At 36.8% G+C, this 24,151-nt stretch overlaps 2 protein-coding genes across 2 annotated transcripts; one reads left to right on the plus strand and one right to left on the minus strand.

The window, feature by feature from the left end:
* Window positions 1–2,033: 2,033 nt before the first annotated feature.
* LOC133332484 (anoctamin-2-like) lies at window positions 2,034–20,643 on the minus strand. The gene is made up of 14 exons (XM_061540886.1): window positions 20,348–20,643; window positions 20,210–20,278; window positions 17,060–17,131; window positions 16,322–16,482; window positions 15,294–15,462; window positions 14,997–15,247; window positions 14,372–14,930; window positions 14,025–14,228; window positions 13,709–13,964; window positions 12,636–12,841; window positions 12,392–12,564; window positions 12,013–12,118; window positions 2,303–2,441; window positions 2,034–2,212 (listed from the first exon to the last, which is right to left on the minus strand). The coding sequence occupies exons 1-14, from the start codon at window positions 20,615–20,617 to the stop codon at window positions 2,034–2,036; spliced, it is 2,814 nt and encodes a 937-aa protein (XP_061396870.1). The 5' UTR covers window positions 20,618–20,643.
* On the plus strand, window positions 5,700–11,882 carry LOC133332485 (uncharacterized). The gene is made up of 4 exons (XM_061540887.1): window positions 5,700–5,902; window positions 5,999–6,120; window positions 11,516–11,672; window positions 11,735–11,882. The coding sequence occupies exons 1-4, from the start codon at window positions 5,701–5,703 to the stop codon at window positions 11,863–11,865; spliced, it is 612 nt and encodes a 203-aa protein (XP_061396871.1). The 5' UTR covers window position 5,700; the 3' UTR covers window positions 11,866–11,882.
* Window positions 20,644–24,151: the final 3,508 nt, after the last annotated feature.

Below are 24,151 nucleotides of genomic sequence, written 5' to 3' on the forward strand. Positions count from 1 at the left end.
TGATCAAAGTGTGGAGGGCTCTATCTCAAAGCCTGATTCTACGACAAGCGACAAAGGTGAAGTGGTTGGTGCTAAAACTTTGAGTGTATCCACCAGTGGTCGGAATAAGAAATAGGGCAAGTCTGGCAAGGAACCATCGTCACTTGGGAGAGCAAGTGCTGCCCCGCAGAACAAATCTGTGAAGCGCATTCACTCATCAGAAGTTCCGCAACCTTCACCCAAGAAAACAATGACTTCGCGTTCGACTGACCCATCTACCTCATATGCGGCTGTCGCTGGGCAACAAACGGCAGAGAAAAAGCCTAGTGCAGAGAAGGCATCAACCTCCTCTGGAAAAGCTCACTCCAACGTTCGTGGTCAAAGACAAAGGAAGCCCCATGAAAGACCGACCACGGTAGCTGCTGACGAAGACCTTTAAGTGACAATCATTGACAAATCTGATCCTTATGGTTGGATGTGACAGCCATTCGGTTAGCTACCAGAAGGGTGCCAAATTCATAAACTGCTTGAACAGAAAATCGAGAGATTTCCTCGTGTGAACTGTCGACGGGTTTGGTGGCACTCTGGAAAGGAGCCAACCTTGCTGCCCCTCTCAGCCTGTCCACATTCAGTGGACAAGGAACTCCTGCTGAAAAGGTTGGCGCTGCAAAATCCTAACCCCACTACATCGAGTTGGAGGGATGGTCGCAAGGGCAGCAGTTGACCCACCGGGGGAGGCCTATCTCAGAGAGCGTGAGGGAAAATTGAACATCGGGTTTTTTGGAAAAGATTCCGTTCCAGATTATATCATGAAGAGGCCGACACCATTGGCCACCGGGAACCTGTGATTTAACACCATGTGACTATCTCAGTTGGCACCCCTTGAAAGATAAAGTATACGGTAACAGAATAGCGACGACTCAAGACCTGAAATATAGAGTCTATCGTGGACATGAAAATGCTAGTGTTCCGTAAGCGAGTTCTAGGTGACCACTCTTTTTTTTAATCCCACCTGAAGGTGTGCTTCGAAGTATATCAGGGCTATAAAGTCATCATGGCGTCTACATAGACATTTTGTCATCTATCAATATTTCTTACCTCAGCTAGTCTACATTAGAAGATTGGGATTTTGACTTGGGAGATTTTGGCGTTTCCAGCTTCGACTCTTCTATAAAGACACTTCAACTTGTTTATAATGAATCCCTTAAGTTAAACATCCCAGTTTCTCAGTCTTGTCTATTAAATACGCCTACATATTAAAAATCCTCTTAATTTGTCAAAATAGACAGTCTTTGTGCTGAAAAGAATTCAGCTCATCCTTAAAACCTCCCTGAGTTTCTGTTTGTCTACAAAGACTCCCTTCAGTTCTTCTCTAAAGACTCCCTTCAGCTCGTCTATTAAGATTACCTTCAGCTCGTCATTTAAAACTCGTTTCAGCTCGTGTTTTAGGACTCCCTTCAGTTGGACTAAAAATACTCACTCCAGCCACCTTCTGATCATCTATATAGAATCGTCTTGAAGGGCTCCCTTCAGTCTCCCTTCGGTTCGTCTGCAAAAACTAGTTCGCTCTTCATCTACAAAAAAACCCTCTGGCCTTAAGTGAAATTAATATAATTTTTATATTCCCTTACATCCCGGGGCCATGGAACACATCTTTCATATTTTTTTGGTCCGATTTTATTCTATTACAATAACATGGTCCGAATTTTAACTATTTAACAAAAAAAAAAAAATAAAATAAAACTATTCACATAAACCGAATATTAAACAACATAAGCACATTGAAATAAAATCCTAACTAAAGACTAAACCATGAATAACATGGAAGAATTGGTGTAGAGCTCTAAAACATCGCAAAGGTGAATGGTGGAAGGAACATTTTGTTTTTTTTCATTTTTTTTTCAATTTTAGAGCTCTCTTACAAATCAGACTTAACATACTTTGTTTGTGTATGTGTGTTTAATAAATAGTGGTTGTATCTTTTTTCTTTCAGGTCTAGTTAAGTCTTTTTTGTAGTTTGTGCATTTTTTTCTTAACTCTATTTCTTGATCTCACTAAACTTCACTACCCCTAATACCGGTCTCGGTACTACTACCATGTATTATTAAATCCATTTGTGACTGAGACAAATCACTGCACAGCAGTTGTTCAATGCGTATAAAACGATCATTTGGATCGGGAGTATTCGATTCGGAATCGGGCAAGCGTAACGATTGACTACCTTTGGCACGTTCTAAATATGGAAATGAAAAATGATTAATACAATTTAGCAATAACAAATATAACAGCTGAAAGGTGACAACTTGTCACTTGTATGACTTACCGGTTCTGGCTCGACGAGTCTCCTGTTCAATAATAATTTCATTTGTTATATAAGCTTCACGTCGTATTTGATCCCGCAAACCAACGCTCATGTCGGGTATACACCAACGTACAATAATCATAACTAAGGCAACGAAATTCTGTAATGGAGAGAAAAGAAAGAAAACCACTTTTTATTAAATTTACCATTTTAAAAAAATGTATAATAATACGTTAGAATTTCAATGTTATTGCAGATTTTGAGTTATTTGAAAGAGCTCAGCAAACCTACATCACCTTACGTAGAACAACATTACATAACTAAAGAGCATTTTACATTTTCTTTCGAACTGAAACCATACAAGTTTTCAATGTGGAGAAGGTATGCGAATTTGGCAGATATGAAGTAAGTGAATAAAATGCCGAGAACAAAAAGCAGAAGGGAGTATTTTTAGACGAGTCGAGGAGAGTCTTTATAGACGTGCTGAAGGGAGTTTTTATAGACGAGCTGAAGGGAGTCTTTATAGACGAGCAGAAGGGAGTCTTCATAGACGAGCTGAAGGGTGTCTTTATAGACGAGCTGAAGGGAGTCTTTATAGACGAGCTGAAGGGAGTCTTTATAGACGAGCTGAAGGGAGTCTTTATAGACGAGCTGAAGGGAGTCTTTATAGACGAGCTGAAGGGAGTCTTTATAGACGAGCTGAAGGGAGTCTTTATAGACGAGCTGAAGGGAGTCTTTATAGACGAGCTGAAGGGAGTCTTTATAGACGAGCTGAAGGGAGTCTTTCATAGACGAGCTGAAGGGAGTCTTTCATAGACGAGCTGAAGGGAGTCTTTATAGACGACCTGAAGGGTGTCTTTATAGACGAGCTGAAGGGAGTCTTTATAGACGAACAGCCGAACTGAAACGCGGGGAAGTCTTTATAGATGAACAGTCGAACTGAAACGCGGGGAAGTCTTTATAGATGAGGTGAAGACCAGGGAGTCTTTATATTTATGGATGTACTGAAAGATCTGGAAGTCTTTATAGACGAACGGTATCTTTACAGACGGACCAAATAGTCAGATAGTCTTTATAGACGAGATTAAGGCCAGGATGTCTTTAGAGACGAACTGAAGACCAATGACTCTCTACATATTAACTGAAGGCCCAGGGAGTTTTTATAGACGATCTGAAAGGTAAGAATGTTTGTATAGAGGGAGTTTTAAAAGTCAGGGAAGCGTCATTAACGAGCTGAAGACCAGTAGGCCTATTCTGTAACTATTTAACAAGTTTCGACATTGTTTATTTTGCAACAATGTCATTTGTTTGTTTTGTTGTTTTTACAATAACAAAAGAAAATTAAACAATATCGAATGCTATTAAAAGTTACAGAATAGGCCTACAGGCAGTCTTTACAGAGAAGTCTATATTTATGAACTGGAGCCCAATGATTCTAAAGAGAGACGTGAGTCTAAAATACAAGCGGAATGTCTGGCGAGACTACGAGTTCAAGCTTAAGCGATATTGTGAATATATAACGCTGCAGGACCGATGAGACTATATATGTAGAATAAGACTCAAGATACATATACGAACTAAAGGGCCAAGGGTTTACATGTACGAATTGAAGGTCCAGTGTACCGGAAAAAATTGGGCTTCCAGCGGTTTCAAATAAGAGATTTTATTTTGGTAGTCAACAACAAGCTCACTGGACCATATGAAATTATCGAAACCAAATCGAAAAGTGTCTGATCTATGCCTTCGATATGATTCCCACAATTGAGGTCTCGAATCGACTCTGGCTGGTGGCGTAGACCTTACACATTACCTTACCCCAAAAGAAAGAAGTAGGAAGATGTTCGATGAAAAGATCTCGCTGGCATTCAATCAATAGATTTGTCGATTGGTTCCACATTTCATTTTTATGCACTTCAAGGCCTTGGACTTACCGAAAATTTGTATGGGCGCTATCAAGAAGCATGGACTTATATTGAAAATGTTCTGTGAAGAAATATTTCGGTTGGGAAAATTGTCCTAGGACTATCAAAATGCTTATAAATGGACTGTGGGGTGGTTGGGGGCTACACACAAATATGAACCCATATTTATAGTTTTTGGTAGGAAGATTTCCACGCAATTAGAAACTCGGTTGAAAAATGTACCAAAAATAGCACCGTTATATGCGTGCTACCCCAAAACTTGAACAAGAATTGATTATTTTTGGAATTTTCTACTCAATGAGAATCCAAAATATAAAATTACAGACAATTTCGACGACATTTGGGAGGTACCGATAGAAGGAGCCTACACTAAATGGTGGGTGAATAATGATAATTTTTGGCAATCCGGTTGAAAAACGTTCCAAAAAAACCTGCAAATTCGCTCCACCTTATGATGGAGGATATTAAAATACTATAAAAATATATCCAATTCCTAGACCCATGTTGATCCTGTACAAAGTTTTCAATATTCCAAACACTTAAACGCATTTTTTAAATATTGTGGAATTTTTAACACCATACGTGTCAGAAGCCATATTTTCCTATCACAATGTCATCTCATGCAAAACCTAATCTAATATTCTCGCACTATACCCCGAAGATCTGCTGCGAACATCTTTTCGTCTTGTACATACTTTCGATTTACATTTTCCATTCGTTGTTGGTTCACTCTTCTAGAGACCTCAATCTCCAAATGGCCTCCGGAGGATTAAGGTTACAATGAAAGCCCAACAAAATGCGGTCAATTAAATTTCGAAGCCGGGGCAGCGCTGAGTCCATGGACAGAATGGGAATATGAGTGGACGAGAAAAAAATAATGTGAAATGTAAATCCCAAATGAAGGCAAAAAAAGGAAAACGACAACACTTGGTTTGCTCTCTTTTTCTCTCTTCTCTCCTTTTTAGTGAAATTTTTTATGTCAGAGATCAATGAACCAAACATTGAATGTATGACCAGCCGGCCGGTTGGCCCAATGGACTGTAGCATAGGAAAATAAAACCTAAAGGTCTTATTGCAATTTAATGCTGCAACTGCTACTACTGCCGATGTTTTGTATGACAGCCAACATTCATCCACACGAAGGTCTAAATATTTACACTGCACTAAACGCCACTCGCACCACACTTCATTAGTCCCTCCCAACAAAAACAAAAAGTGTAAGGCAAAATGTCATTTGGCCAAAGTTTTAGAATAGCCTAGGCCAATCAGCCAGCCAGCCGTCACACACAAGAATATACCCAAACACCAATCAATGAATATGATTTTAGTAGCTCTAAGAACGTCATCGGAAAAACATCCTCAATAGAAATACGACGGGCAGGAAAAAACCAGAACAAGAAAAAAATAAATAAATAACAAAAACCTTTTACAAAAAATTCCAAAAATTCTTCTATTGTTTTTGTAATATCAACACAAAAAAAAAGTTATTACAACAAAATGAAACGTTTCTCATGTTGTTTTAATCTTCGCACGATCGGTTTCAGTATAGCCTCCTTAGATATACTCGTTTCACTGACCATATTGGGTCTATGCAGTTATTATCTGTACACAGACTATTTCAATTTGACCAATTGGGGTATCTCCTCGCATGATAATGTCAAAATTGTGGATCCATTGAGTAATTTGATGTCATCTGTTGGTGAGTATTAAAAATCTATTTTAATTGAATTGGGACGGAATTTGGCGGAGTATTAAAATATTATGTTTTATTTTGTATTTCATATATTCTTTTTAGTCAATTATGTTCTGCTGCATAATTTCCCAGATGCTTTCTATGTTGTTATGGCCATTGTTTTATGGATAAAATCATTGATAAACTTTATACTGGCTATTTTATTGATTGATGGTATTAGAAAGGTAAGTTGGAATTATATTAGAGAATTCTATAAGTATTTTGATAGAAGATACCAGATTCGAAGTAGACATATATAAAGAGGTCAATACTAAATAAGTGACAACTGAAAACAGTCTACGTTTTATCGGATCAAAGTTTTGAAACTGAAAATTAATCTTCGTCGGTGTAGTTGCATAAGGTCCAGAAAGTATGCAAGTATTTTGAAAGGATATTTAATATCTTCTAAAAGTTCGAAATGTGAAATATTCTAATGTGACATATATACTATATATTTCTCGTCATATGAACCCCAAAATTATTTGGGATTTTAATTCAATATTCCATATAAAATCATCAAAATTCAGATTTTATAATAATTTATTTTTTTTAATAATAAGTAAATTTCCATGATGTTCTGTAGGGGCCTCCAACATCAGATGGACATTCAAAAATTTTAAAATCGATTGGGTATGCTATGACATGGCAAAATGCTGCTTAATTGATAAAAATGTTGACATAATTTATAATCCGAGAACCTGAAATTTCAAATTCCATAAAACACGACTATATGATACCCTTCGCCACTTTGAGTATATTCTATAATACATATCGACGCCTCCGAACCATAGTATGCTAAGTCGACTTAGCATGTTTTAAAGTTCTTTACGTTTTTAGATACTACGGTCCTTAATTTAAATTCACTGAAATTTTGGTAATCATCGGCCTATCCAAACCAAAGTTAAATGCAAAAATGTACTTAGCATGGCACGTAAGATTTAAGAAACTTCCATACTTTGAGAGCTTCTGCTGAAAAACTTACTTTTCAGACTTAGCATACTATACTTCGGAGGCGTCGATATGTATCCTAACAGACGTCGCCTTTTCGAAGGAACATTGACATGACATTGAACAAACAAAACCAGTAAGGAAAGTAGTAAAGTCGGACGGGGCCGACTATATGATACCCTTCACCACTGTGGGTATATTAAACAGATGAATCCTAACAGACGTCGCATTATTGAAGAACCATTAACATGAAATTAAACATGTCATTCTGCAACCTATACTAAATTTTGGTCAGGTATAGAGTTGCTTCTTACGATGGGATAAAATAATGTAAATAAATTTAAAGCGAATATAGGTTACACTTATTTCAGTATGGTTTTTGCATTCGGCCACATTTTGAGTTCTTTATTTACTTATAAATCCAAATTTACTTATAAATCCAAAATCGGACGAAAATATATATGGGAGCTATATCTAAATCTGAACCGATTTTCACGAAATTTAACACACATCGTTCTAGACTTAATTCCGTACGCTATGCCAAATTTCGTGCAAATCTAACGATATATAGGGACTTTGGTGCAATATTTACCTAAAATCGGACGAAAATATGTATGGGAGCTATATCTAAACCTGAACCGATTTTCAGGAAATTTAACACACATCATTCTGGACCTAATTCAGTACGTTATGCCAAATTTCGTGCAAATCGAAAGATATATAGCGACTTTGGTGCACCATTTACATGAAATTGGACGAAACTATATATGGGAACTATATCTAAATCTGGACCGATTTTCTCGAAACTTGGCAGACATCACTCTAGGCTTAATTCAGTACGTTATGCCAAATTTCGTGCAAATCGAAAGATATATTGGGACTTTGGGGCACCATTTACATGAAATCGGACGAAACTATATATGGGAGCTATATAGAAATCTGGACCGATTTTCTCGAAACTTGGCAGACATCTCTCTAGGCTTAATTCAGTACGTTATGCCAAATTTCGTGCAAATCGAAAGATATATAGGGACTTTGGTGCACCATTTACATGAAATCGGACGAAGCTATATATGGAAGCTATATCTAAATCTGGACCGATTTTCACGAAACTTGGCAGACATAATTCTAGACCTAAATGATTAGGCTGTACTAAATTTCGTGCAAATCGAAAGATATATAGGGACTGTTTACATTAAATCGGTTAAATATATATATGGGAGCTATATCTAAATCTGAACCGATTTTTCCCAATTTCAATAGGGTTCGTCCTTGGGCCGAATAAGTGACCTATGCCAAATTTCATCCAATTCGGATCATAAATGCGACCTGTACTTTGTTTACAATTTAACATGCACAGACAGACAGACGGACGGACATGCATAAATCGACTTAGAAAGTGATTCTATGCATATTCTCAAAAGGAACCATGTGTCTATCTCGTTTCCTTTTGCCTGTTACAAACATATGCACAAAGACATAATACCCTGTACCACAGTGTGGTGAAGGCTATAAAAATGTGATCTTTAATTATATGTAAACAGACTAACATCAATCCCTACACATGACATTCTGCAACCTATGCTAACTTTTTTTAACATGAATGGGTCGAAATTATATATGGAAGCTATGCTATATCTAAATCTGAACCGATTTCAAGGATACCTGCCCGGGATTAATTTATATTTATTTCAGTACGTTGTATCAATCGGCCTAGTTGTGGGTCTTTAGTGCACCATTTACTTAAAATCGGACGAAAATATATATGGGAGCTATATCTAAATCTGAACCGATTTTCACGAAACTTAACACAGTACGCTATGCCAAATTTCGTGCAAATCGGAAGATATATAGATACTTTACCTTAAATCGGACGAAAATATATATGGGAACTATATCTGAATCTGAACCGATTTTCACAAAACTTGACACACTCCATTCTAGACTTAATTCAATACGCTGTGCGAAATTTCGTGCAAATCGAAAGATATATAGGGTCTTTGGTGCACCATTTACATTAAATCGGACGAAAATATATATGGGAGATATATCTAAATCTGGACCGATTTTTCCCAATTTCAACAGCGTTCGTCCTTGGACCAAATAAATGATCTGTGCAAAATTTTCATCCAAATCGAATGATAAATGCGACCTGTACTTTGTTTACAATTTAACATCAACAGACGGACAGGCGGACGCAGGGACATGCATAAATAGATTCAGAAAGTGATTCTATGCATATTCTCAAAAGGAACCATGTATCTATCTCCCTGTACCACAGTGTGGTGAAGGGTCGTAGGTTTAAACAAGTGAAAAATCGTTAAGTTTGGCCGGCCCGAACTTTGGATACCCTCCACCATAGTTACACTGACAGATACATGCAATGAAAATATAGGGAACATACCAAAAATACCGATAATTCTACAAACCGTTTTATGTAAACCATTATGTACACCAAAACCCCCCCCAAAAACTAGAAATTGGGAGGTACCCTTATATGGGGGCTACCAGAAATTGTGGACCTATATTTATAATTTTTAGTGGGGAAATTTGGTACCCAATAAGAACCCAATGTACCAAATTTCAGCGAATTCGGTTGAAAACCGCGCTCAAGAACCCTAAAATACCGGAAATTGGGGGGTACCCTTATATGGGGGTTACCCTTATATGGGGGTTACCCGAAAAAATTGACCTATATTTATAATTTTTAGTATAGAGATTTGCTACCCAATAAGAACTTAAAGTACAAAATTTCAGCGAATTAGGTCGAAAAATGCGATCAAACCCCCATAATACCGCAAAATTGGGTGTACCCTTATATGGGGGCTATTCGAAAATATGGACCCATATTTATAATGTTCAGTGGAGAGATTTGCTACCCAATAAGAACTCAATATACCAAATTTCAGCGAATTCAGATGAAAAACGCGCTCAAGAACCTCAAAATACCGAAAACCCTTATATGGGAGCTATGCCTAAACGTGGACCGATTTGGCGATCTATTTCAATTCGCTTAGACGCTAGAGTGATTACAACAGACAGACGGACATAGAATTTTACGCTGGTCAAGAATATATATATATATACTTTATAGGGTCGGAAATGATTATTTCGATGAGTTACAAACGGAAAAACAAAATTAATATACCCTCCATACTATGGTGGAGGGTATAAAAAGGTCTAGTACCTATTAGAGCTGGGTAAATTAAATCAATTACTTCTGCAATATAGACCACCAATTTAACCGACCAAGTCATTGACTTAAACAACAGGCGTGAATGGGACGTGTCTAAATTGTCTAAACGACAACCTGACCAACAAGCTTTGATAAGGCGCCTACATTCAAGCGACAGAAGAAGTTCATGCAAAGACTATAAAAATAGGTTGGAAAAATCAACCAGATGGACATTTGAAGCATGATGTTTCCAAATGACAACGATTATAAAACATTGAAAAAAAAAACTGAGCATGACGCATGCTATTTTATTTAATTCAGGCTATATCTATGCCTTGGAGAATAAAATTATTCTCAGAATTTATTTAGAAAAGTGCCAGGGGGAAAAGGCATATAAGATCCATAATTGGACTTGACTTATGTATTATGCCAACAGACTACATATTCGTTTTCGACCAAGATTTTTTAAAATATTACAAAGTAAAAATATTGTATTAAATCAAACACTTCATTCGATTTATATGAGATTAAAAATGTTCAAAATTATTACCATTTAGGTAACAGAAGAACCAATAGGTTCTATCTTCAGGATTGACCTTTAAACCGACTCCAATAACACATTGTATGATCTGAATTACCAACCTTTTTTTGGATTTTTTACAACTTTATACATTTTTTTTATAAAACTCGATCCTCAAAGAAGAATGTTATCCTATAAAGATGTATCTTATTATACTAAAGACCCGATTTCTATAGAAAAATGCACGTTTATTATTTGTAATCATCATTCTTGTAATTTTAAAATATCCACGTCCTGTACTATACCTCTTTTAAAAATATTTATTTTTAAAAATCCACACCAGGTAATGTTAATGGACATTTTTAAAATATATTATGCCAACAGACTACATATTCGTTCTCGACCAAGATTTTTTAAAATATTACGAAGTAAAAATATTGTATTAAATCAAACACTTCATTCGATTTATATGAGATTTAGAACTTTCAAAAATCTACTCCCGGAAATATCATTTTTAAAATATGTATTTAAAAGTCCACGCCCTGTAATACACCTTTTAAAATTATTTTTAAAAAATCCACGCGCTTTAATATACACACGAAAAATATTTGTTTTATTATCAACGTCGTGTAACTTTTAAAAATATTTTTTATCCACTCTCGTAAATATACCTTTTAAAAATATTTTTTTTTAATAACCCACGCCCAGTAATAAACCCTGAAAACACTTAACAGTTTTTCAAAACCCACGCCCTGTAATAGGCCTTTTAAAAATACGGATTGTAATGAAAGTATTTTTTTTAATCCATGCCTTGTAAAGGTCCATTTAAATATATATTTTTTAAATTAAACCTTTTTTCTTATGAAAAGTATATATAACTTTATTTATAAAGATTTTTAATTAATTAATTGTTTTCTACTTTTCATTATCTTTACAGAAGCGTACCATTTGCATTGCCCCTTGGCTAATAAATACCGTTATATCGATAGTGGTTGAAATAACCACTTACATATTAATGGAAATTAAATTCAATGAAGTTGATGCGGCCACAGATAAACGTATTGTTCGTAGCATAATATTTGGTATATTTATAAGTAAGTACAAAAACAACAAAAATCAAAAGAATTCTAAAACTCTAAACTCCCTTCTATTGCAGTGTTCAATGTCCTGTTTACATTTGCCATTTATTGGCTGTGTAAATTCTTAAAGATACAACAACAAGAGAATCAAGTTTTGCAAGAAAGTATTGTGGATGCCACTGGAATGTTTCAACATGTTAAAGTTTAAATTTTAATACTAATAATAATATTATATGATTTTCAAAAAATAATTGTAATTCTATGAAAATTGATAAAGAATTGAGTTTTTAAATAATTTAAGTATTCTATCACTATTTTTATTTTCATATATAAAAAATTCACATCGGCCACTTACCTCAAAAATAACAACAAAACACAAACGACAGGCTAATATAATATAGAATGTATTATTTAATTGATATCTTTTCTCTGAGGTAGGTGGTTCACGAAAATCTGCATATCTGTATTTCAAAATAAAACAAAAAAAGAAAATTTGAAAAATAAATTAATAAAAATATTATATTATCTTATAAAAAATAGGGAATAGAAGAGGACAAATATGCCAAACCACAACAATATCTTGGCGTCGTTTCCACGACAGAGGGGTGTACGATCCGAAACGACCCGAGTCTTACTCGGCCAACATTGTTTAAAAGCCGTAGGGCTGCTACAACAACGCTTGGCGTATTTGTCTTCCAATATCTTCAAAACATATGTCATTTATTCACACTTACAGGCATGTAGTTAAATTATCATATTTTGCCGACAAACTTCGTGTCTGATTATATTCACTGGTATTAAATTGTGATAGTGTAAAGTCTAAGTAACCTTCTAAGGAACCATTTGGTGAAAAGTGACGATAAACCCATTGCGGTATTAACTCTGAGGTGAAAGCTATTATGAAGCCCTAAAAAGGAGAGTGGGAAATTAGTATTAGAAATCATTTTTAAATGTTGTGTTTGTGTGTGAGTAACTTACATTTGTAATAACACTTAATTTTCCGATACAATCCAAAATACGATACCATACTCCAATATCGCGTACTCTTTGCGATACTGGTCGTCGATGATGTGTTAAAAGTTTTTTGGCATCCAAACGCATTTCCAAAATATTATTTAGCAAAGCGAAAAATGGTGCCAATGGGAAAGCTGCCACAAATATTGTTACAAATCCATATTGTAAAACTGAAATGAAATTAAAGATATTATATATAGAAACGAAATATATCAATAATATTAAAAATAATATTAAATAATATTAATAATATTAAATAATATTAAAACTAAAAGCACATGTGGTCAGAAGGCTTGTTGAAAATCCTTGAAGCACAAACAATAAGCATTACCTTTATATGGGTCTGTCGGATGGACTAGTATTCATAATTTTGGTAGAGGGATTAACCACCAAATCAGAACCAAATCAATTCGGTTGGAAAAAAGTGGTCAAACTACAAAAATCTGAAAATAACTTTATAGGAGAGCTATATATTTAAACGTTGTCAAGTTCTCTATATAGGTCCCTAACCCCTAGTTCGACTACGAAAACTATGTTTTAAAATTCGTTTATAAAGGATCCCTGCTTCATCTTGGCTATAAAGGTTCCCTGTTTAACCTCCCTCTTAAAACATCTCTGTTTTCTAGTACCCCTTTAAAATATCACTGTGCTCAATCGCAACTGCCAACTGTCAGCGTCTCGTCTACTCCCTTAAGCTCGTCTATAAAGACGCCCTTCAGCTCGTCTATAAAGACTCCCTTCAGTTCGTCGATAAAGACTCCGTTCAGCTCATCTAAAAAGACTCGCTTCAGCTCGTCTAAAAAGACTCCCTTCAGCTCGTCTAAAAAGACTCCCTTCAGCTCGTCTAAAAAGACTCCCTTTAGCTCGTCTTAAAAGACTCCCTTTAGCTCGTCTTAAAAGACTCCCTTTAGCTCGTCTTAAAAGACTCCCTTTAGCTCGTCTTAAAAGACTCCCTTTAGCTCGTCTTAAAAGACTCTCTTCAGCTCGTCTATAAAGACCTTCTTCATTTGTTATCTATAACTCCTTCCTCAACTTACCCATTTCCAAATATTCCGGAAACAAACTTCGTGTACCCCAATCCAATAGCTTCAAATCTCGAACCCATCTTTCGGTATCCTTTTGTTTGTCATGTTCTTTGGGTGCAAACAGTTTGGAGAGACCCACACGTATGGCACCAATTTTACGCCAAATCATTGGCATTATAACTTCCAATATGGAATTGAAAGCTTGTTTTCCTATCATTATAATGGCCAATTGGATACATAATTCTGTCAAACAGCCACCGGAAGAGCACTTTAAAAAATGAAATTTTGATTATAATCTTATTTGGATTTTAAAAATGAATTTACCAACCTCTTCCTGTCTAAAATCAAACCACAATGTATAGTCACCAGGACGTCCAACAAATTTCCCCTTATAAAAAGCAACATAAAATATGGAAGCATAGTAATTCACAAATTGCAGAAGATACATCTTCAATGTCAAGGAGTCATCAAATTGGGTTTGGGTACGCCACATTTCCAATTCGGTGAGATATTCTGCTAAGCGATTATAAACCTGAAAATAAATATTAAACAATTAATTTGTTCCTTCTATGTTAGAAAGGGATAGATGGTATTTTATCATTTTGTCTAATACATTGTTGCTGAGGGTTTTGGTAAATCTCTTCCTTTGGGGATCTCTCCTCCCATTCTACTTACATAATTAAGTACATAGAGCATACATAAATTCAAAAACGCCGCCGATGAGGTAGACAACACAATGGCACTTGATGTATTCATGGGATTACTTTTGCGCAACATTAACGAGGCCATGGTGGCCATACGATAAACCACTACAGCCAATACGGCAACCAGCGTCAGTGCTACCAAAAGTAAAACCATGGAAAAACTAAAAACGGCTGCGGGTAATTTCATACGCCAAAAGGGCACCGTTGGTTCTCGCATATTTGTCACATAATCGGTACGTGTATGGGGTAAATGTTGTAATTTGGCCAAATATTGAGGTCGCGGATGTTCCTCATGAACATCGAAACCCGTCAAATCCCAACGATGTGTAATTTCGGCTGAATAACGTTTCCATAATTCCAAAAATAGAGTTGCCCAAAAGGACATAAATACGGCAAAGAATACCGTACTGGGATTATCGATTAAATAGGAAATTTTGGCATAAAAACAAGTCTCTTTGAGGTCCCAAAAATCACACCATTCGCAGAGGGGACACATGGTAATGTTACGCTTGCCACCGCATATTTCTTTCCTAAAAACAGAAAACAAATGAGGTTAATATTTAGTAAAGGACTTCATTTTAAAATAAAATACTTACACAGGTTCAAAATTTTTGAGCGTTGACCATGAGTATATAAAACAAAATACACCAACCACGGATGCCAATAACAACATATATGTATAGAATCCCAACCAGGCAAAATATAACCCAATTTTAACACCAAAATATTCTTTGATATAATCCAAGGGTTGATAACGATACCATTTTCGCACGGAAGCCCAATGGGTATATAGCGTGTGACGCATTGTATTCTTTTCATTTACTTCGCCATAAGGGAGAAACAAAGACTTTTAGAGATTTGATGTGAAAATTAGTTTTGGGTTTCCAACTTACATCATGCAATGGATAGGCAGCACAATATATATTTGAGGCCACCATTCTTTCAATGCCAAAGGCCATTTCATCTTTACTCTTTGGTGTGAAACGCTGACGATCCAATATGAACTGTACAATGCGTGATCGAACGGCGGGTGTAAAGAAGTTATCCTGTCGTATATCGAATCTGGAAATAAAAAAAATTGAAAAAATAGGAAAATTATTCAGCATTCAATAATATAGACGAAATGAAGTACTGTGATAATTTAAAGACGAACTGAAGGGAGTCTCTATAGACGAGCTGATAGGGAGTCTCTATAGACGAGCTGATAGGGAGTCTTTATAGACGAGCTGATAAGGAGTCTTTATAGACGAGCTGAAGGGAGGAGTCTCTATGGACGAGCTGAAGGGAGGAGTCTCTATAGACGAGCTGAAAGGAGTCTCTATAGACGAGCTGAAGGGAGGAGTCTCTATGGACGAACTGAAGGGAGGAGTCTCTATAGACGAGCTAAAGGGAGTCTTTATAGACGAGCTGAAGGGAGTCTTTATAGACGAGCTGAAGGGAGTCTTTATAGACGAGCTGAAGGGAGTCTTTATAGACGAGCTGAAGGGAGTCGTTATAGACGAGCTGAAGGGAGTCTTTATAGACGAGCTGAAGGGAGTCTTTATAGACGAGCTGAAGGGAATCTTTATAGACGAGCTGAAGGGAGTCTTTATAGACGAGCTGAAGGGAGTCTTTATAGACGAGCTGAAGGGAGTCTTTATAGACGAGCTGAAGGGAGTCTTTATAGACGAGCTGAAGGGAGTCTTTATAGACGAGATGAAGGGAGTCTTTATAGACGAGCTGATAGGGAGTATTTATAGACGAGCTGATAGGGAGTCTCTGTAGACAACTTAAATTTAGTCTTCCTCATGAATGCGATCCTGACCATTTCTTTTCAACGATGGATAGTTCCCCATTATTTGGTCTTCTTCAAACCAATAACATGACCTGCCTCGGTAGGAAACATTAATATAATTATCCAATTAAAAACATTTATACTCACAGATATTCTTTATCCCGGCTATAGATGGCAGTAAAACGTTGTGCGCGTCGAGGAAAATTTCGTTCATCGACATAGATATGCTTCATGAAGAATTTTATAATACCTTTTAGACTAGAAAATACACTGCTTGTTGAGCGATTCACCACGGACATACCAGGAATCTAAAGGGAATGGAAAATTTGAAAGAAAACAAAAATGAAGTTAGTAAAAGCGAAGAACATTTTGTTATAAGCATTGAACTTTAAACCAGTAAAAAACATGCACAAGAATAATAAAAAAAGCTAATTAACAAGAAATTTTAATAGATGATCAAACAAGATCAGCATATATAACTCTATCATGTAGGGGTCAGCAAGGAGTTTGTTCAATATTGTTCGATTCTTGACACCAAATTAAAAGTAATGCGCTGTACTTGTTTTGATCTTCAACGCTAATGCAAGTTGACATACAAGATTCCATGAAGGCAAGGCTTAATCTAAGAATGGACTCTTATTTTGAATGTGAAGCTTGAACCTTATTTTAACACATAAAATAACCAAAGCATCGGCTTTTTATGAAGATACAGTTAAGGACAAAATGGGATCCAAAAATATATGTTAAGAAAATTTTGTTTCAAAATGATTTTTTTGCTTTATGCAATGGAACACAAATGATTTGCAAGTGAGCCAAACGTTTAAAGTTTCAAGAAGACAATGTACGTTGTGTTGGTCTGATGTGAAATGGGAAAACATTTCAAACCTTTTTTGAAATGTATTGGGCTGCATAACGCAGTCGACTGTATTTTGATAATAATTTCACGTTGCATTTTAACTAAAAAAATAAATAAAAAATAAAATAAAGAATAAAATAACAATAATAAATAATTATAAATTAAAGAGGGAAGGGAGAGAGGGGAAAACAATAATAAAAGAATTAAACAAAATTCAAAATTTATGATGGATAACAATACTAAACTGTAATACGAAGTTCTTACTGACTTGAAAAAATATAGTTTAAGAGGCTGATTGATTGAGGATATATCAATAAGACATATTGTAATCTACGTCGAGTTGAAAAACGGAAAAAGGTCCTTTTAAATGAGCTAAAGGAATGTCTCTATGGACGAAGTGAAGAGAGAGAGAGATGGAGTGAGTCTTTATAGAGAGACCTGAATGGTGTTTTTATAGACAAGACGAAGAGAGTTTTTATGAACGGGTTAAATGTAAAGTGATTCTTTATAGATGACCTAAAAGGAGTCTTTATAGACGAGCTGAATGGAGACTTTATAGACGAATTGAAGGGAGTCTTTATAGACGAGCTGATGGAGTCTTTATAGACGAGCTGATGGGAGTCTTTATAGACGAGCTGATGGAGTCTTTTTAGACGACCTAAAGTTAGTTTTTATATGCTACCTAAAGGGAGACTTTATAGAAGACCTGAATGGAGACTTTATAGATGAGCTGAAGCGATTCTATATAGACGAGCTGAAGGGAGTCTTTATAGATTACCTAAAGGGAGTATTTACAGACGAGCTGAAGGAGTCTTTATAGACGAATTGAAGGGAGTCTTTATAGACGAGCTGAAGGGAGTTTTTACAGACGAGCTGATGGAGTCTTTATAGACGATCTAAGGGCAGTATTTATAGACGACTTAAAGTTAGGCTTAATTCAACCTAGATGCAGTCTTTATATACTATCTAAAGGGAGTCTTTGTAGACGAGCTGAATGGAGTCTTTATAGATGACGTAAAGGGAGTCTTTACAGATGATCTAAGGGCAGTCTTTATAAACATCCTAAAGTTAGTCTTAATGCAACCTAGATGCAGTCTTTATATACTATCTAAAGGGAGTCTTTATAGACGGCATAAAGGGAGTCTTTGTAGACGACCTAAAGAGAGTCTTTAGACGACCTAGAGGGAATCTTTATATGCAAACTAAAGAGAGTATACACGGTCTAATAGTATACTTTATAGACAGGATAGGGGAGTCTTTATTTATGACTGCAACACTCTGAGACCGGTTAGGTCCGTTGTGGTCATCCACAAGAAGAGATACAGCGAAGAGAAGAGACCAAAGACAGATCTGTAGGCGAGAGAAGATTAGTAAATTAAAGGAGTGAAGAATGAATGAAGGTCGATGGCCCTATGAGTCAGAGAGAAAAAGTGTTACGTGCCAAGGCTGTATGCTCCTAACCACTTTATGTTTCTAATTATGCTGTAGATTAGAGCAGGTTCGGTTGTTGAGAAGAAGCTGAGACCCGGTAGAAAATGAGCACCCATTAGTCTGTGTCGCCTATAAGCCAGGGCTGGGTAATGACACAGAAGATGCTCAATTGTCTCCGTCTCCTCCTCGTCAACACATAGTCTACAGTAATCAGTTGCATCAAGATCCCATTTACTAATAAAAGCCCTGATGTTGCAGTGACCAGTGATGATTCCCGTCATCACTCTAATTTCAGCTTTGCTCAGGTTCAATAGTGAGTGCGTTCTTTTGGTAGACGGAGTCGGCCAAATTGATCTTGACACGTTGCACTTAGGTTCGTTGTGCCTTTGGCTGTTTCGCAGGCTGTTTCGTCAAAGAATGCCTCAAAATTCCTATAGGAAAAACATATGGGTGGTTTGATTGAGTCATCAGTCTTTATAGAGGATTATATACCAAATAAAGTATGTGTATATGAACTAAAGGAAGACTAAAGGGATTCTTTATAAATGGCCTAAAGAGTCTTTATAGATGAGCTGAAGGACATGGAGTCTATATAGAAGATTCTGAAGGGAATATTTATATGCGAGGGCTTCTTCTACCCTTATAGGCAAACTGAAGGCACTCTTTATAGATTAACTAAAGGGACTTTTTAAAACCGAGCTAACCATAAACACTTTAAATACAAGTCCTGAAGAAAGGTTAGCAGAATCAGATTTTTTTAGGAAGAACTGAAGGTCTGTTATGTTTAAAAGGAACTGAAGCACAGAGATTTTAAAAACGATGAATCCTAGAGCCTATAAAAAGTGTATATATAAAAGCAAATCGAAGGGATATACGAGCTAAATAATGGATTTGTAGAGGAGCTCATCTGAGCTTAAAGAGTCGAGAAGAAGTGTCAAGGGTTTTGTAAAGACGAGATTATAGACCAAACTTTTGGACGAGTTAAATGATTGTACAATTTTTATAGATGAACGGAAACGAATCATTGCAGATCTTACTATACGAACTGAAACCAATTTCTTTCTATGCGACCTGAATTGGATTTTTTAGGAACAGCTAAAGGGTTTTTATACACGATGAATCCTAGAGCTAATAAAGAGTGTATATGGTATTTATAGAGGAATATGGTATTTATAGAGGAGTTCAGCTGAGCCCAAGCTTTTATATAAACAATGAAACTTATCTATTTATTTTAAAATAAGTTGAGGAGGATTGTCAGTACACTTTATACACGAACTGAAAGACCAGGGTATCTTTAAAAGCGAACTGAAGGCTCATGGAGTCTTTATAGATGACTTAAAGGAAGTTTTGTATACACTCGAAGGTGTGTAAACGTTTTAGGTCTATTTACGACCACTCCCAATTATCTATTCAAGACCTCTGCTATAAAAATGGTATACCTATATTATATATGGAAGGTCCCTGCTATCTATATAAGGCGCATTTAATATGCATTATTTACCTACAGAGCACCACTGGTGTCTTAAAAAAATTCAAAACTTGTATATTCAAACGTATTCATATATCCTCTACAAACAAAAATATTAAAAAACAAAGGAAACAGGGGAAGGGAAATTTTCGAACACCCAGTTTAGTAAATAAGCATACATTCTGGATAGATACTTTAAAACATAAAGACACGCACATATATAGAACATATATGTATTTTATGAAAACACATCAAAAATATATTGTGCACGATCTCTTACCTCTTTCATGGGCATACGCAATTTAAGAATTTCCGCATAACGTCGCAATACCTCCAATGGAGCATGCACCTATTGCAAAACAAAAACAACAAGAATTTTTATTATTCCATTTTAATAAAATATTCTATTCCCACTTACCTTAACAAAATAAATTTGTTCCTTTTCCTTGCATGCCCGTTCAATTTCCAAACCCTCCGCTATGAGATTCATTTCAAAAATATGCCTCTTCTCTTCATGTTGATCCTCCACACTGGCCTGTTGATTGATTTTGTAGACCAGCACAAAATCAATCGATCGCACGCCATCGTCAAAAAATAACGACGGATTTTTTTCACATTTCATATAGAAATCATTTGGAGTATTTATATCTTCGTCGGTTGTCTCTTGGAAAGGAGCTAATGGAGTCATTGCCAACTCTTCGATGGCAGGAGATTTACGAGTGGGTGTATGGTGCGGATGATGATGATGCTGGTGATTGTAATTGTTGCTGAGGTAATTTTGGTGATTTGTATGATTACTGTTAGCACTAACAATACGGCCGGATTGTCGAGATTCTTCGTCTTGCAGTAACAGTGTCGATGTTGTGCTGTCTCTATGAAAACTGAAATGGCAACAAACAAAACACAAGAAAAATAAACGAAATTGTTTCAGTACAAAAATAAAGTAGACTGTTGTGTGTGCTAATTCATTAGCAAAATTGTGTGAAATTTCAGAATGAGTGGATTGTTGAAATCGAATGTCTAGTACTAAAATACTTTTTTTAAAGAGATAAATAGACCATTTTCGTAATACCTTATTTTGTAAAAAAAGGGAAAAATTAAGGGTTTACTACCTATATGGAGACTATATTAATATTTAATGTGTAAATTATATATCATAAAATAAGTAAAATTATTAATTGAATTTTTGATTATAATTACAGTCATAAAATGTTTGACTTATATCAGCACATACTTATGTCCAATGATGTTCTACTCATTATGAAAGGTATTAGTAATTGCCTTTGTAAGCTTAGCAACAACAACAATAACAAATCCAATCGAATAATGAAATACATAATGTTATGATACACTCGAGAAAAAAATTAGTTAAATCTTCGAAAGGTCATAGGGGCTTTAGGAATGAAATGATACGCCAGCGTCCCTTCAAAACGTATAGAAAAGGAGAATTTATGATACCACCCAAAGGACCTGGGAGTCTTTTTAGACGAGCTAAAGGGAGTCTTTATAGACGAGCTGAAGGGAGTCTTTATAGACGAGCTGAAGGGAGTCTTTATAGACGAGCTGAAGGGAGTCTTTATAGATGAGCTGAAGGGAGCTTTATAGACGAGCTGAAGGGAGTCTTTATAGACGAGCTGAAGGGAGTCTTTATAGACGAGCTGAAGGGAGTCTTTATAGACGAGCTGAAGGGAGTCTTTATAGACGAGCTGAAGGGAGTCTTTATAGACGAGCTGAAGGGAGTCTTTATAGACGAGCTGAAGGGAGTCTTTATAGACGAGCTGAAGGGAGTCTTTATAGACGAGCTGAAGGGAGTCTTTATAGACGAGCTGAAGGGAGTCTTTATAGACGAGCTGAAGGGAGTCTTTATAGACGAGCTGAAGGGAGTCTTTATAGACGAGCTGAAGGGAGTCTTTATAGACGAGCTGAAGGGAGTCTTTATAGACGAGCTGAAGGGAGTCTTTATAGACGAGCTGAAGGGAGTCTTTATAGACGAGCTGAAGGGAGTCTTTATAGACGAGCTGAAGGGAGTCTTTATAGACGAGCTGAAGGGAGTCTTTATAGACGAGCTGAAGGGAGTCTTTATAGACGAGCTGAAGGGAGTCTTTATAGACGAGCTGAAGGGAGTCTTTATAGACGAGCTGAAGGGAGTCTTTATAGACGAGCTGAAGGGAGTCTTTATAGACGAGCTGAAGGGAGTCTTTATAGACGAGCTGAAGGGAGTCTTTATAGACGAGCTGAAGGGAGTCTTTATAGACGAGCTGAAGGGAGTCTTTATAGACGAGCTGAAGGGAGTATTTATAGACGAGCTGAAGGGAGTATTTATAGACGAGCTGAAGGGAGTATTTATAGACGATCTGAAGGGAGTATTTATAGACGAGCTGAAGGGAGTCTTTATAGATGAGCTGAAGGCAGTCTTTATAGATGAGCTGAAGGCAGTCTTTTTAGACGAGCTGAATAGAGTCTTTATAGACGAGCTGAAGGGAGTCTTTATAGACGAGCTGAAGGTAGTCTTTATAGACGAGCTGAAGGTAGTCTTTATAGACGAGCTGAAGGGAGTCTTTATAGACGAGCTGAAAGGAGTCTTTATAGACGAGCTGAAGGGAGTCTTTATAGACGTGCCGAAGGGAGTCTTTATAGACGAGCTGAAGGGAGTCTTTATAGACGAGCTGAAGGGAGTCTTTATAGACGAGCTGAAGGGAGTCTTTATAGACGAGCTGAAGGGAGTCTTTATAGACGAGCTGAAGGGAGTCTTTATAGACGAGCTGAAGGGAGTCTTTATAGACGAGCTGAAGGGAGTCTTTATAGACGAGCTGAAGGGAGTCTTTATAGACGAGCTGAAGGAAGTCTTTATAGACGAGCTGAAGGGAGTCTTTATAGACGAGCTGAAGGGAGTCTTTATAGACGAGCTGAAGGGAGTCTTTATAGACGAGCTGAAGGGAGTCTTTATAGACGAGCTGAAGGGAGTCTTTATAGACGAGCTGAAGGGAGTCTTTATAGACGAGCTGAAGGGAGTCTTTATAGACGAGCTGAAGGGAGTCTTTATAGACGAGCTGAAGGGAGTCTTTATAGACGAGCTGAAGGGAGTATTTATAGACGAGCTGAAGGGAGTATTTATAGACGATCTGAAGGGAGTATTTTTAGACGAGCTGAAGGGAGTCTTTATAGATGAGCTGAAGGCAGTCTTTATAGATGAGCTGAAGGCAGTCTTTATAGACGAGCTGAAGGCAGTCTTTATAGACGAGCTGAAGGCAGTCTTTATAGACGAGCTGAATAGAGTCTTTATAGACGAGCTGAAGGGAGTCTTTATAGACGAGCTGAAGGGAGTCTTTATAGACGAGCTGAAGGGAGTCTTTATAGACGAGCTGAAGGGAGTCTTTATAGACGAGCTGAAGGAGTCTTTATAGACGAGCTGAAGGGAGTCTTTATAGACGAGCTGAAGGGAGTCTTTATAGACGAGCTGAAGGGAGTCTTTATAGACGAGCTGAAGGGAGTCTTTATAGACGAGCTGAAGGGAGTCTTTATAGACGAGCTGAAGGGAGTATTTATAGACGAGCTGAAGGGAGTCTTTATAGACGAGCTGAAGGGAGTCTTTATAGACGAGCTGAAGGGAGTATTTATAGACGAGCTGAAGGGAGTATTTATAGACGAGCTGAAGGGAGTATTTATAGACGAGCTGAAGGGAGTCTTTATAGACGAGCTGAAGGGAGTATTTATAGACGAGCTGAAGGGAGTCTTTATAGACGAGCTGAAGGGAGTATTTATAGACAAGATGAAGTCTTTATAGACGAGCTGAAGGCAGTCTTTATAGATGACTGAAGGCAGTCTTTATAGATGACTGAAGGCAGTCTTTATAGACGAGCTGAAGGCAGTCTTTACAGACGAGCTGAAGGCAGTCTTTATAGACGAGCTGAATAGAGTCTTTATAGACGAGCTGAAGGGAGTCTTTATAGACGAGCTGAAGGGAGTCTTTATAGACGAGCTGAAGGGAGTCTTTATAGACGAGCTGAAGGGAGTCTTTATAGACGAGCTGAAGGGAGTCTTTATAGACGAGCTGAAGGGATTCTTTATAGACGAGCTGTATGGAGTCTTTATAGACGAGCTGAAAGGAGTATTTATATACGAGCTGAAAGGAGTATTTATAGACGAGTTGAAGGGAGTATTTATAGACGAGCTGAAGGGAGTATTTATAGACGAGCTGAAGGGAGTCTTTATAGATGAGCTG

Source organism: Musca vetustissima, unplaced genomic scaffold (assembly GCF_032173495.1).
Source record: "Musca vetustissima isolate MV318-11 ecotype Yass unplaced genomic scaffold, APGP_CSIRO_Mvet_v1 utg52283, whole genome shotgun sequence".
Taxonomy (NCBI): Eukaryota; Metazoa; Arthropoda; class Insecta; order Diptera; family Muscidae; genus Musca; species Musca vetustissima.

Excerpts from the sequence above, each read along its gene's own strand:
- LOC133332485 (XM_061540887.1), top strand. The coding sequence starts at position 5,701 with ATGAAACGTTTCTCATGTTGTTTTAATCTTCGCACGATCGGTTTCAGT. Across the intron at positions 5,903-5,998 it reads TAATTTGATGTCATCTGTTG|TCAATTATGTTCTGCTGCAT; the intron begins GTGAGTATTAAA and ends TATTCTTTTTAG. Across the intron at positions 11,673-11,734 it reads AATATTTGGTATATTTATAA|TGTTCAATGTCCTGTTTACA; the intron begins GTAAGTACAAAA and ends CTTCTATTGCAG.
- LOC133332484 (XM_061540886.1), bottom strand. The coding sequence starts at position 20,617 with ATGACTCCATTAGCTCCTTTCCAAGAGACAACCGACGAAGATATAAAT. Across the intron at positions 16,483-17,059 it reads CCCAATACATTTCAAAAAAG|ATTCCTGGTATGTCCGTGGT; the intron begins GTTTGAAATGTT and ends CATTCCCTTTAG. Across the intron at positions 14,931-14,996 it reads CTCAAAAATTTTGAACCTGT|GAAAGAAATATGCGGTGGCA; the intron begins GTAAGTATTTTA and ends TTCTGTTTTTAG.